The sequence below is a fragment of the Salvelinus alpinus genome, chromosome 18 (assembly GCF_045679555.1).
Source record: "Salvelinus alpinus chromosome 18, SLU_Salpinus.1, whole genome shotgun sequence".
Lineage (NCBI taxonomy): Eukaryota > Metazoa > Chordata > Actinopteri > Salmoniformes > Salmonidae > Salvelinus > Salvelinus alpinus.
The window spans coordinates 20979414-20993036 of NC_092103.1; the positions used below are offsets into that span (position 1 = coordinate 20979414).

The 13623-nt window shown below is 42.7% G+C and overlaps 1 protein-coding gene across 3 annotated transcripts in view; it reads left to right on the forward strand.

The window, feature by feature from the left end:
- Nucleotides 1-13623, forward strand: part of LOC139543994 (BMP/retinoic acid-inducible neural-specific protein 1-like) — a 153336-nt gene that overhangs the window by 76881 nt on the left and 62832 nt on the right. For all 3 annotated transcript variants that reach the window (XM_071350629.1, XM_071350628.1, XM_071350631.1), the window contains exon 4: nt 3306-3475. In XM_071350629.1, coding sequence (XP_071206730.1) covers nt 3306-3475 — 170 coding nt within the window. The remainder of the gene's footprint in view (nt 1-3305; nt 3476-13623) is intronic.

Here is a 13623-nt window from a genome sequence, read left to right on the forward strand (position 1 = left end):
GCAAAACGTCATTGACCATAGACTGAGACAGAGCTTTAGAATGCTAAAGGCTCAGCCATAGGTATGAATCAATTTAGTCATTATTGAGGCCCATCGTCAAAGAGCTGCCCCAGTAAAATGTGAGACAATGTATTTCTTATAAAAAAATTCACCCACAAGTATCAAATCTAGCTGAGCCTGCTGGGCCTGACTTCACTGGTGCAAGAGCAGTAAAGTAACATACATTTAACATTACATTTAAGTCATTTAGCAGACGCTCTTATCCAGAGCGACTTACAACATATTTATGTACAGTAGACCTACTTCAGTATTATCAGGAGAGGGGCAAAGCTATAGCGATAGAGAGTTAATGTAGTATCATTATCCTTATGCAGTAGGCCAAGGGTGTCTGTATAACCTTCCTTCACCCGGAGAAAAGCAGGGAGAGCAGGGAGAGAATGCTGCTGGTCCAACCAGGCATGAGACATGGGCCTGAATGCCGCCCCCGGTCACAGCCATCACAAGCTAAGTGACCAATCCCAATGCATCGCCAAGGGCCAAATAACCAATCACGATGCAGGGAGTTGTGAATATATGTGACATGTTCTTGAATGAGTTCCAAATAACTTGGCTTATATGCTCTTTGAACGTTAAGGAGAGGAAACATTTGCTGTTTATGCTGTTCAAATGACCTTTATGTTGTTTTAACTAACAGGCGTCAGTCATTGTTTGTTGCTGTGTAAAGGATCAGGGCTTTCTGCTGGGGTGTTCACTTCTTCCCCTGCGGTGCCAGGATGTCCACTACTAAAGGTCATTCCCTCGGTGTGAAAGCAATCCACTCACTTATGCCCGTATCCTTTTCAACCTTTATAAACACATCATCTGGAGTTATTTAGGGAACATAGACTGTTTTTAGTGAAATGTGGATGCATAAATGGCAGTAATAGTCACTTTAGATCTAACTTACATTTGACATTTTAGTCATTTTGTAGACACTCTTATCCAGAACGACTTACATTAGTGCATTCATCTTAAGATAGTTAGGTGGGACAACAACATATCACAATCGTAGGAAGGACTATTTCCCTCAACAAAGTAGAATTATGATTACAGTGAATTTAATGGAGATGGCTTGGAAACTTCAGTACTTTAATACTTGGTGCCTAACTAGCAACTGATGGACAACAAAGTGTGCATACAGTGCCTTGCAAAAGTTTTCATCCCCCTTGGCGTTTTTCCTATTTTGTTGCATTACAACCTGTAATTTAAGTAGATTTTTATTTGGATTTCATGTAATGGACATACAAAAATAGTCCAAATTGATGGTGTGAAATGAGAAAATTGACTTATTTAAAAAAATTAAATTAAAAATTAAAAACTGAAAAGTTGTGCGTGCATATACATTCACCCCCTTGCTATGAAGCCCCTAAATAAGATCTAGCGCAACCAATTACCTTCAGAAGTCACATAATTAGTTAAATAAAGTCCACCTGTGTGCAATCTAAGTGTCACATGATCTGTCACATGATCTCAGTATATATACACCTGTTCTGAAAGGCCCCAGTGTCTGCAACACCGCTAAGCAAAGGGGCACCATCAAGCAAGCGGCACCATGGAGACCAAGGAGCTCTCCAAACAGGTCAGGGACAAAGTAGTGGAGAAGTACATATCAGGGTTGGGTTATAAATGATATCTGAAGTTTTGAACATCACACAGAGCACCATTAAATCCAGTATAAAAAAATTGAAAGAATATGGCACCACAACAAACCTGCCAAGAGAGGGCCGCCCACCAAAACTCACAGACCAGGCAAGGAGGGCATTAATCAGAGGCAACAAAAAGACCAAAGATAACCCTGAAGGAGCTGAAAAGCTCCACAGCGGAGATTGGAGTATCTGTCAATAGGACCACTTTAAGCCGTACACTCCACAGAGCTGGGCTTTACGGAACAGTGACCAGAAATAGCCATTGCTTAAAGAAAAAAAAATAACAAGATACGTTTGGTGTTTGCTAAAAGGCATGTGAGAGACTCCCCAAACATATGGAAGAAGGTACTCTGGTCAGATTAGACTAAAATTGAGTTTTTTGGCAGTCAAGGAAAACGCTATGTCTGGCGCAAACCCATCACCTCTCGTCACCCCGAGAACAACATCCCCACAGTCAAGCATGGTGGTGGCAGCATAATGCGGTGGGGATGTTTTTCATCGGCAGGGACTGAGAAACTGGTCAGAATGGAATGAATGATGGATGGCGCTAGATACAGGGAAATTCTTGAGGGAAACCTGTTTCAGTCTTCCAGAGATTTGAGACTAGGACGGAGGTTCACATTCCAGCAGGACAATGACCCTAAGCATACTGCTAAAGCAACACTTGAGTGGTTTAAGGGGAAACATTTAAATGTCTTAGAATGGCCAAGTCAAAGCCCAGACCACAATCCTATTGAGAATCTGTGGTATGACTTAAAGATTGCTGTACACCAGCGGAACCCGTCCAACTTGAAGGAGCTTGAGAAGATTTGCCTTGAATAATGGGCAAATATCTCAGTGGCTAGATGTGCCAAGCTTATAGAGACATACCCCAAGAGACTTGCAGCTGTAATTGCTGCAAAAGGTGGCTCTACAAAGTATTGACTTTGGGGGGATGAATAGTTAAGCACGCTCAAGTTGTCATTTTTTTGGTCTTATTTCTTGTTTGTTTCACAACAAAAAAATATTTTGCATCTTCAAAGTGGTAGGCATGTTGTGTAAATCAAATGATACAATGTAACGTCCTGACCAGAGTTCTTATGTGTTTTGCTTGTTTAGTGTTGGTCAGGACGTGAGCTGGGTGGGAATTCTATGTTGTGTGTCTAGTTCGTCTGTTTCTGTGTCCAGCCTAATATGGTTCTCAATCAGAGGCAGCTGTCAATCGTTGTCCCTGATTGAGAATCATATATAGGTGGCTTGTTTTGTGTTGGGGATTGTGGGTGGTTGTTTCCTGTCTCTGTGTTTGTGTTCTGCACCAGATAGGACTGTCTCGGTTTTCACGTTTGTTGTTTTGTATTGTTGTAAGTGTTCACAGTTCGTTAAATTAAACATGTTGAACACTAACTGCGCTGCATTTTGGTCCTCTCCCTCCTTCATCCCAGGAAGAAAGCCGTTACATACAAAGCCCCAAAAAATCTATTTTAATTCCAGGTTGTAAAGTAATAAAACAGGAAAGGGGTAGTGAATACTTTCGCAAGCCCCTGTACATGAGTGAATAATGAGGAGGAAAAGAGTAAGTCAACAATGGTATCCTATTTTACTGTATCATAATACAAGTCCCATTTCCTGTCTTCCTTGTAGGCGAGGAGGCGTTGACCATGTACATGGCCAAGAACAAGCTGGACAGAAAGCTGGTCAACGCCACTCAGAATGTGGAGGCCCTGCACCAGCTGGCATCCTCCTACTTCATCGACCGAGATGGCACCATGCGGAAACTCCATGAGATCCAGATCTCCACCAATGCCATCAAGGTATGCCATCTATACACACAAAAAAACTGTATTTAAATATGTTCAAATGTTTCCCTCAGGATATGGATATAAAAGGAATGTGTTTAAAAAGTGGGATAATGTCAGCAACAACATTTTGCTGCTCCCACAAGTGATCTTTATTAACAAGGTTTTTTAACAAGACCAACATGATCTTATTCAGGTACACACACACACCTCTGGCCTCCTCCAGCCCCCTCCTAGCCCCCTGGAGAGAGTGTCTTGTCATCTTTTTGTTGTCCTAAGTGACGGGCGGATGAAGAGGTTCTGGCAGACAGGACTCTGGGTAGCAGGAAGTCAAGCATGACAAAATTAAACAGAATTGACAATGGCTGCTGAGTCAGGGCCGGGCGAGAAGTCGATGAGGGAAGAAGCACACACAGCACATTCTCAACGGAATAAGTATAGCCACTGTAACCAGCCACACTCCTGGAGCCAGAGAAGACCTGTCCTGACTGTCTTCTTGACTGACAAACCTGCACTATCTCTTAGTGGTACCGATATTGGACTGTGTATGTGGGAGATATTGGAGTATTAGGACATTTGTGTGTGTGTCCATTTGTGTGCGTGTGCTTGTGTGCATGTGCGCGTGCGTGCGCGTGCGTCTGAATGTGTCTGTCCTCAATTATCAGACATCAAAGAATGTGCCCACTCAAAGCCAAGTATTGTTATTTAATCATTTAATCTGTCTCACACTACAATTACATTCATCATATATCATGATTGGACTGTGTCAACTGAGGGCAAATGTAGCTTATTTAGTGAGGCAGAAAATTTATCAAATCAAGAAACACTTTCATCACATTCATTTCATCCAATATATTCCAATATGTTGATATTATTTTCCACTTAAGTGGAAGGAACAATTGGTCCTTCAGGCGTTTGATAACTTCTTATGGCTGAAGGGGCAGTATTGAGTAGCTTGGATGAAAGGTGCCCATATCAAACGGCCTGCTCCTCAGTCATAGTTCCTAATATTTGCATATTATTATTAGTATTGGATAGAAAACACTCTAAACGTTCTAAAACTGTTTGAATTATGTCTGTGAGATTAACAGAACTCATATTGGCAGGCAAAATCCTGAGGAAGTCAGAAATCTGAGCTTGTCTGTATTCACCAGAGTCCCTTAAGAAATCCAATTGAGTTATGAATGATGTTGCACTGCCTAGGGTTTCCACTAGATGTCAGCAATTAATAGAAATCCCAATGAGACTTCTATGATGTTGTGGGAGAGAATGAGAGCAGAATCAGTCAGGTGTCCATCAAGCAGCCATGTCCTGATCATGCCTTTTCTTCATGCAAGGCACTGACGTTCCATTGCTCACGCAGACAAGAAGGAATACTCCGGTTGGAACTTTATTGAAGCTATATGTTAAAAACATCCTAATGATTGATTCAGTACTTAGTTTGAAATGTTTCTTCGACCGGTAATATCACATTTTGACAGTGTTGGGCCGTCAGGGCCAGCAAGGCATTCTCTGCTGGCCTAAACATCATCAGAATATAATTTTTTTTTAAATATATTTTCCCACAAATATGTATTAAATTATTCCCCAGAGTAAGAGTTATACTCTTCATTTCATAGCTTTCCTCTTGGTTGCACTGCTTCCAGCCCCAGGTTGAGATTTGGAGGGCTGGTCTTTATGTTAGATCTTTTATCCAATCATATTCAGCCATCATGTGTTGCCAGGGGTCTAAAATCTGCCCTCACGCCTTCAGAATCAACAGTGCGGGCGCTTGTAGCTTAAAGTGAATGGAAATGAAAATTTAGTGTCAACCAATCAGCTTTAGAGGTGGCTATTGTACGCCTGCTGGCTGGCTCCAGTGTTACACAGGAGCCAGCTAGCAGGCGTAGTGCGTGCACGTCTTTTGATTGGATTACCAATATTGAGAGGCAGGTCCTATGGGCAGGTCTATGCAGAACTTCAGAACTAGTAAACTGAATTTGATAAACAAATTAATTTGCGTACTACTAAACTGTTTTTTCAATCCACAATGGCGGAAGGAGGAGAAGATATCGATTTGGTCGAGGATATAATTATAACGCCATTCTCAAGACGAACTTTTCAAGAAAAGTTAGACATTGTAAGGACAGGTCGCCCGACGCCGACGCTACAAAGCCTGTCACAGGCGGGAAAGGGGTTCGTTCGCCACTTTCAAAGTTCCAACTACGAGCGCTATCAATGGCTCACAGGCTCCGAGAAGCACTGCAAACTGTACTGCTGGGAATGCCTATTATTTGCAAGTGATCTATTTGGTGTTTGGAGCCACACTGGCTTTGCAAACTTGAGTTGTCTAACCAAGGCAGCAACGAGACACCAAAGTACGGCTGGGCACTTACAAGCAATGGTGCTTTTGAAAACTTTTGGGGACACCCGAGTGGAGTTACAGCTCAACGAACAAGCGTGCAGGGCAACGGAGCTGCACAATGAAAAGGTGAAGAAAAATAGGGAAATATTGAAAAGACTCATTGATTGTGTCATGTTTTTGGGTAAACAGGAACTTTCTTTTACATTTACATTTACATTTAAGTCATTTAGCAGACGCTCTTATCCAGAGCGACTTACAAATTGGTGCATTCACCTTATGATATCCAGTGGAACAACCACTTTACAATAGTGCATCTAACTCTTTTAAGGGGGGGGGGGGGTTAGAAGGATTACTTTATCCTATCCTAGGTATTCCTTAAAGAGGTGGGGTTTCAGGTGTCTCCGGAAGGTGGTGATTGACTCCGCTGACCTGGCGTCGTGAGGGAGTTTGTTCCACCATTGGGGTGCCAGAGCAGCGAACAGTTTTGACTGGGCTGAGCGGGAACTGTACTTCCTCAGAGGTAGGGAGGCGAGCAGGCCAGAGGTGGATGAACGCAGTGCCCTTGTTTGGGTGTAGGGCCTGATCAGAGCCTGAAGGTACGGAGGTGCCGTTCCCCTCACAGCTCCGTAGGCAAGCACCATGGTCTTGTAGCGGATGCGAGCTTCAACTGGAAGCCAGTGGAGAGAGCGGAGGAGCGGGGTGACGTGAGAGAACTTGGGAAGGTTGAACACCAGACGGGCTGCGGCGTTCTGGATGAGTTGTAGGGGTTTAATGGCACAGGCAGGGAGCCCAGCCAACAGCGAGTTGCAGTAATCCAGACGGGAGATGACAAGTGCCTGGATTAGGACCTGCGCCGCTTCCTGTGTGAGGCAGGGTCGTACTCTGCGAATGTTGTAGAGCATGAACCTACAGGAACGGGTCACCGCCTTGATGTTAGTTGAGAACGACAGGGTGTTGTCCAGGATCACGCCAAGGTTCTTAGCACTCTGGGAGGAGGACACAATGGAGTTGTCAACCGTGATGGCGAGATCATGGAACGGGCAGTCCTTCCCCGGGAGGAAGAGCAGCTCCGTCTTGCCGAGGTTCAGCTTGAGGTGGTGATCCGTCATCCACACTGATATGTCTGCCAGACATGCAGAGATGCGATTCGCCACCTGGTTATCAGAAGGGGGAAAGGAGAAGATTAATTGTGTGTCGTCTGCATAGCAATGATAGGAGAGACCATGTGAGGATATGACAGAGCCAAGTGACTTGGTGTATAGCGAGAATAGGAGAGGGCCTAGAACAGAGCCCTGGTGGACACCAGTGGTGAGAGCACGTGGTGCGGAGACAGATTCTCGCCACGCCACCTGGTAGGAGCGACCTGTCAGGTAGGACGCAATCCAAGCATGGGCCGCGCCGGAGATGCCCAACTCGGAGAGGGTGGAGAGGAGGATCTGATGGTTCACAGTATCAAAGGCAGCCGATAGGTCTAGAAGGATGAGAGCAGAGGAGAGAGAGTTAGCTTTAGCAGTGCGGAGGGGACACGATGAAAGTGCTGACTCCACAAACAAAGGGAACTACGTGGAGCTTCTTTTTTTTCTTTCTGAAAGAAACACAGATTTACAATACCACCTGTCCACTAACAAAGTGTTCATTGGGACGTCAGGCAAAATACAAAATGACCTAATTTATGCTATTGCTGAAGTGATGGGAGAAGAGATCAAAATGGAGATTAAAAAAGCTCCCTTTGTTGCTGTTCTGGTGGACGAGACAACAGATGTGGGAAATGCAGCACAGCTCTCACTCATCCTGAATGTAGTCTGGATAAAGTTGTGGCACAGTGTTTTGATGGCGCAGCAGTCATGGCATCTGGACTCAATGGGGTGCAGGCTAAAGTTAAGGAGAGGGCACCGATGGCCTTATTCATTCACTGCTATGCACATCGACTAAATTTAGTACTGACTCAAGGAGCCTCAAAGCTTAAAGAATGCAAGGTCTTTTTTGCCAACCTCAATGGCCTTGCAGCATTTTTCTCACGATCCCCTAAACGCACGCAACTGCTGGATGACATCTGCAAGCGTCGTCTTCCTAAGGTTGCACCAACGAGGTGGCAATATACATCTAGATTGGTCAATGCCGTCTTTGAAAAGAGAGTTGCCCTAAAGGAGCTGTTTAACCACTTACTGGAACATCATGATGACCATGACGGGGATACTGTGCTTATGGCTGATGGATTTAATGCACGTTTGGATGATTTTGAGTTTTGTTTTTTGCTTGAAACATTCAATGGGATTTTTAATTATTCGGATGTGCTTTTTGGAATTCTACAGAAACAAACTTTGGATGTACAATTCTGCCTGACAAGGGTGAACGAGTTTTGTGACACAATTGAGCGAGAGAGGTGCAGGTTCAGTCAAATCTACGATGACACAGCGCGCATCTCAAGTTCACCCAGCGCACGCAGAGGCCCAGCACAAGGAGACCCTCGCACATACTATCAACAACTCCACAGCAATATTCTGGACAACATTCTTTGCCAGATATGAAACAGGTTTCAAGACCACGAACAATTAATGTTTCTCTCCCTCCTGGACCCCTGGCACTTTCACACCTACCGGAAAAAATTCCCGCAAACAGCCTTCTCCAGCTTAACAGAGAGTCACGGAACACTGTTCGACCTATCCAAGCTAAAAACAGAACTGACTGTAATGTATGCTATGACTGATTTTGAAGGGAAAAGTCCCTCTGATCTCCTTGATTTCCTTAAGCAGAAAAATCTGAATGAGGACATGGGGCAACTTTACACATTGGCATGTGTGACAGTGACTATCCCTGTGTCCACGGCTTCTGTCGAGCGGTCATTCTCGGCCTTAAAGCGAATCAAAACGTATTCCAGAAATGCTACTGGACAGACTCGGCTTTCAGCATTAGCCTCCATATCGATAGAAAAGGACTTATTGGTGGAACTAAAACGCACAGATAGACTGTACAACAGAGTCATTGAAGTCTTCTTGAGGAAAGAAAGGAGGAAGGATTTTGTGTTCAAATAATCAGTCTTTGGTGAGTAGGCATACAATGCATGTTATTTTTTATTAAATGTGTATGTATGTTTCGCATTTTATTTCGTTAATATTAAATAACCTATATATTAACAAAATAAAATGGCAAATAGCCTATGTTGCAAATTATTTGTTTTCTTTCTTTTATTTTCAGTGAATAGTTATGTGTCTTTATCATCACGGTGAAACTGCTTTGGGTGCGACAATGCGCTGTTTAGTGAACACACTGTATTTATTTTTTGGGGGACTTAAAGCTCAAAGTTTGTGGACCAGAAATGGATAGAAGAAGAATATTAATATAACTCTGTTGCACTCGACCATGTTCTTGCCTATTAGTTGAACTGTACTGTATTGTACTCTTCCCCTGCAATTCTCTGAATAAAAATGTCAATTTCAAGGTGACGCAACGCCTGGTTATACTGCGTTTCTGTCTAAATGTATAGTGTCTAGAGCCATGGCATCATAATGATGGTAATAAGAGGTGGATTAATTCGGGTGGGACTGTGTAGGACCTCACTGAAGGCCCAGGCCCCAGGCCCACGGCACGCCACTGCATTTTGAAGTTTTTGTCCGATATAACGCTGACCAGAATTAGCGTTTGGATATGTAAACCAGACGCGCTAACAAAAGAAGGTATTTGGACATAAATAACAGATTTTTTCGAACAAAACAAACATTTATTGTGGACCTGGGATTCCTGGTGTGCAATCTGATCTAGAACATCAAAGGTAATGGAATATTTATCATGTATTTTATTGTTTATAGTGACGCCATCTTTGCAGCTGTGGTATGCTACTATTGAGCGCCGTCTCAGATTATAGCATGCGATTATTTTTCCGTAAAGTTTTTTTGAAATCTGACATAGCGGTTGCATTAAGGAGAGGTATATCTATAATTCAATGTGTATAACTTGTATTATCATCTATATTTATGATGAGTATTCATGTTGAAACGATGGGCTATGCAAAGTCACTTGATGTTTTTGCATTTAGTGAATCTTGTAGCCTCAATGTAAACTCATTTTTTGATATAAATATGAATTTAATCAAAGAAAACATGCATGTATTGTGTAACATGAAGTCCTATGAGTGTCATCTGATGAAAATAATCGAAGGTTAGTGATTCATTTTATCTCTATTCTGTTTTTTGTGAAGCTATCTTTAGCTGGGAAAATAGGCAGTGATTATTTTTGGTTTTGTGGTGACCTAACATAATCATTTGTAGTGCTTTCGCTGAAAAGCCTATTTGAAATAGGACACATTGGTGGGATTAACTTCTAATTGGTCCCAATCCCGGATCCGGGAGCACCCCCATCAGTAAAAAAGCTGACTAGCATAGCCTAGCATAGCGTCACAAGTAAATACTAGCATCTAAATATCATTAAATCACAAGTCCAAGACACCAGATGAAAGATACACATCTTGTGAATCCAGCCATCATTTCTGATTTTTAAAATGTTTTACAGGGAAGACACAATATGTAAATCTATTAGCTAACCACGATAGCAAAAGACACAACTTTTTTTTCCCACCATTTTTTTCCTGCATAGGTAGCTATCACAATTTCGACCAAATAAAGATATAAATAGCCACTAACCAAGAAACAACTTCATCAGATGACAGTCTGATAACATATTTATTGTATAGCATATGTTTTTTTAGAAAAATGTGCATATTTCAGGTATAAATCACAGTTCTACATTGCAGCTGCAATCTGAAATAGTGCCGAAGCAGCCAGAATAATTACAGAGACCAACGTCAAATAACTAAATACTCATCATAAAACTTTTCTGAAAAATACACAGCGTACAGCAAATGAAAGACCAACATCTTGTGAATCCAGCCAATATTTCAGATTTTTTAAGTGTTTTACAGCGAAAACACAATATAGCATTATATTAGCTTACCACAATAGCCAGAAACACAAGCCGTTTACCAGCAGCAAAGGTTAGCGATCCTAACAAACCAGCAAAAGATATATAATTTTTGACTAACCTTCATATACTTCAGCAGATGACAGTCCTGTAACATCATATTACACAATGCATATAGGATTTGTTCGAAAATGTGCATATTTAGTGGCACAAATCGTGGTTATACAATGTGATTAGTAGCAACATTTCAGGCAATCTGGACGGCGCCATCTTGGAGAGGCACCTAATCTAATCGATAACTAATCGTAAACTTGAATAAAAAATACAGGTTGGACAGCAAATGAAAGATGCATTAGTTCTTAATGCAACCGCTGTGTTAGATTTTTTAAATTAACGTTACTCGACATACAGCGTGCGTTACAGCGAGACCATGCCGAAATTAATGGCGGACTAATAATTTTACATTCTTCCACAGAAATACGAATTAACATCATAAATAGCTCTTACCTTTTGATGAGCTTCCATCAGAATCTTGGGCAAGTGGTCCTTTGTCCAGAACAATCGTCTTTTGGTTGAAAGATGTCCTCTACTCCTGTAGAATTAGCTGCTAACGCCAGCGATGTACCGGAGAGGTGCCCAACTCGCGATAACGCCTGACAAAGAAACTCCAGAAAATCGCAATAAACTGCTATAAGTCGGTTTAAATTAACTACCTTATGAAGTTTTTAAGACAAAAAACTAATTAAATCAGAGCCGGAGATATAGAACTGCTAAACCGAAAGCTTTTCAGGACGCCATGCTGGTGTCCCTGCTGCGTCAGGCCCCGCGTCGAAAAGGTCGGTCCTTCCGTTCCAAGAGGATTTATACTCCCCCAGATGGTGCTATCCACTCCATTCAAAGCTTACTGACATCTAGGGGAAGGCGTATGCAGTGCATGTAGCCCCATAGCTTACAAGGGAATTTATAAACCGACCCTGGAACAGAGACCTCGATTTCAGACTTCTCACTTCCTCACAGGAAAATTGCTCCAACTCGAGTTCTGTTTAACTCGCAGATATAATTCAAACGGTTTTAGAAACTAGAGAGTTTTCTATCCAATAGTAATAATAATATGCATATTGTACGAGCAAGAATTGAGTACGAGGCAGTTTAATTTGGGAACGAAATTCCTACAAAGTGTAAACAGCACCCCCTATTGAGAAAACAAGATTACCTTTTAAAATGATATAAGAGACATGAATGTCTGAGGAATTTTAATTATGAGGTTTCTGGTTTTTGAATTTGGAGCCCTGCACTTGGACTGGCTGTTGTCATATCGGTCCCGTTACCGGGACTGCAGCCATAAGAAGTTTGATAAGAAACACTCCATATTATATACCTAAAATAAACCACATGAAGACAATAGAAAATAACAAAAAGAGTGTATTACAGGAAAGAGAAAAACAGACAGAATTTAAGAGGACAACAGTATCACAGAAATCCATTTGCATTGATTCACAAAAGTAAACCGTGACAAAATAAAAAAAATCAGTTTTAACAGAAAAATATATAAAATCAGCAAAAAAAGAAATGTCCTCTCACTGTCAACTGCATTAAGTACTGCAGTGCATCTCCTCCTCATGGACTGCACCAGATTTGCCAGTTCTTGCTGTGAGATATTACCCCACTCTTCCACCAAGGCACTTGCAAGTTCCTGGACATTTCTGGGGGGAATGGCCCTAGCCCTCACCCTCTGATCCAACAGGTGCCAGACGTGCTCAATGGGAATGAGATCTGGGCTCTTCGCTGGCCATGGCAGAACACTGACATTCCTGTCTTGCAGGAAATCACGCTCAGGACGAGCAGTATGGCTGGTGGCATTGTCAAGCTGGAGGGTCATGTCAGGATGGGCCTGAAGGAAGAGTACCACATGAGGGAGGAGGATATCTTCCCTGTAACACGTAGCATTGAGATTGCCTGCAATGACAACAAGCTCAGTCCGATGATGCTGTGACACACCGCCCCAGACCATGACGGACTCTCCACCTCCAAATCGATCCCGCAACAGAATACAGGCCTCGGTGTAACGCTCATTCCTTAGACGAAAAACGTGAATCCGACCATCACCCCTGGTGAGACAAAGCCGCGACTCGTCAGTGAAGAGCACTTTTTTCCAGTCCTGTCCAGTGATGTCTTGTGAGGACCTGCCTTACAACAGGCCTACAAGTCCTCAGTCCAGCCTCTCTCAGCCTATAGCGAACAGTCTGAGCATTGATGGAGGGATTGTGCATTCCTGGTGTAACTCGGCAGTTGTTGTTGCCATCCTGTACCTGTCCCGCAGGTGTGATGTTCGGATGTACCGATCCTGTGCAGGTGTTGTTACACGTGGTCTGCCACTGCGAGGACGATCAGCTGTCCGTCCTGTCTCCCTGTAGCGCTGTCTTAGGCGTCTCACAGTACGGACATTGCAATTTATTGCCCTGGCCACATCTGCAGTTCTCATGCCTCCTTGCAGCATGTCTAAGGCACGTTCACGCAGAGGAGTAGGGAACCTGGGCATCTTTCTTTTGGTGTTTTTCAGAGTCAGTAGAAAGGCCTCTTTAGGGTCCTACGTTTTCATAACTGTGACCTTAATTGCCTACCGTCCTTAAGCTGTTAGTGTCTTAACGACCATTCCACAGGTGCATGTTCATTAATTGTTTATGGTTCATTGAACAAGCATGTGTTTAAACAGTGTTTAAACCCTTTACAATGAAGATCTGTGAAGTTATTTGGATTTTTATGAATTATCTTTGAAAGACAGGGTCCTGAAAAAGGGATGTTTCTTTTTTTTGCTGAGTTTGAGGCCACTGCTTACACAAATTAAGGCTGATACACATACTATTGAAACTGCTACGCTTTGTCCGAAATACTACCATCCAAAATC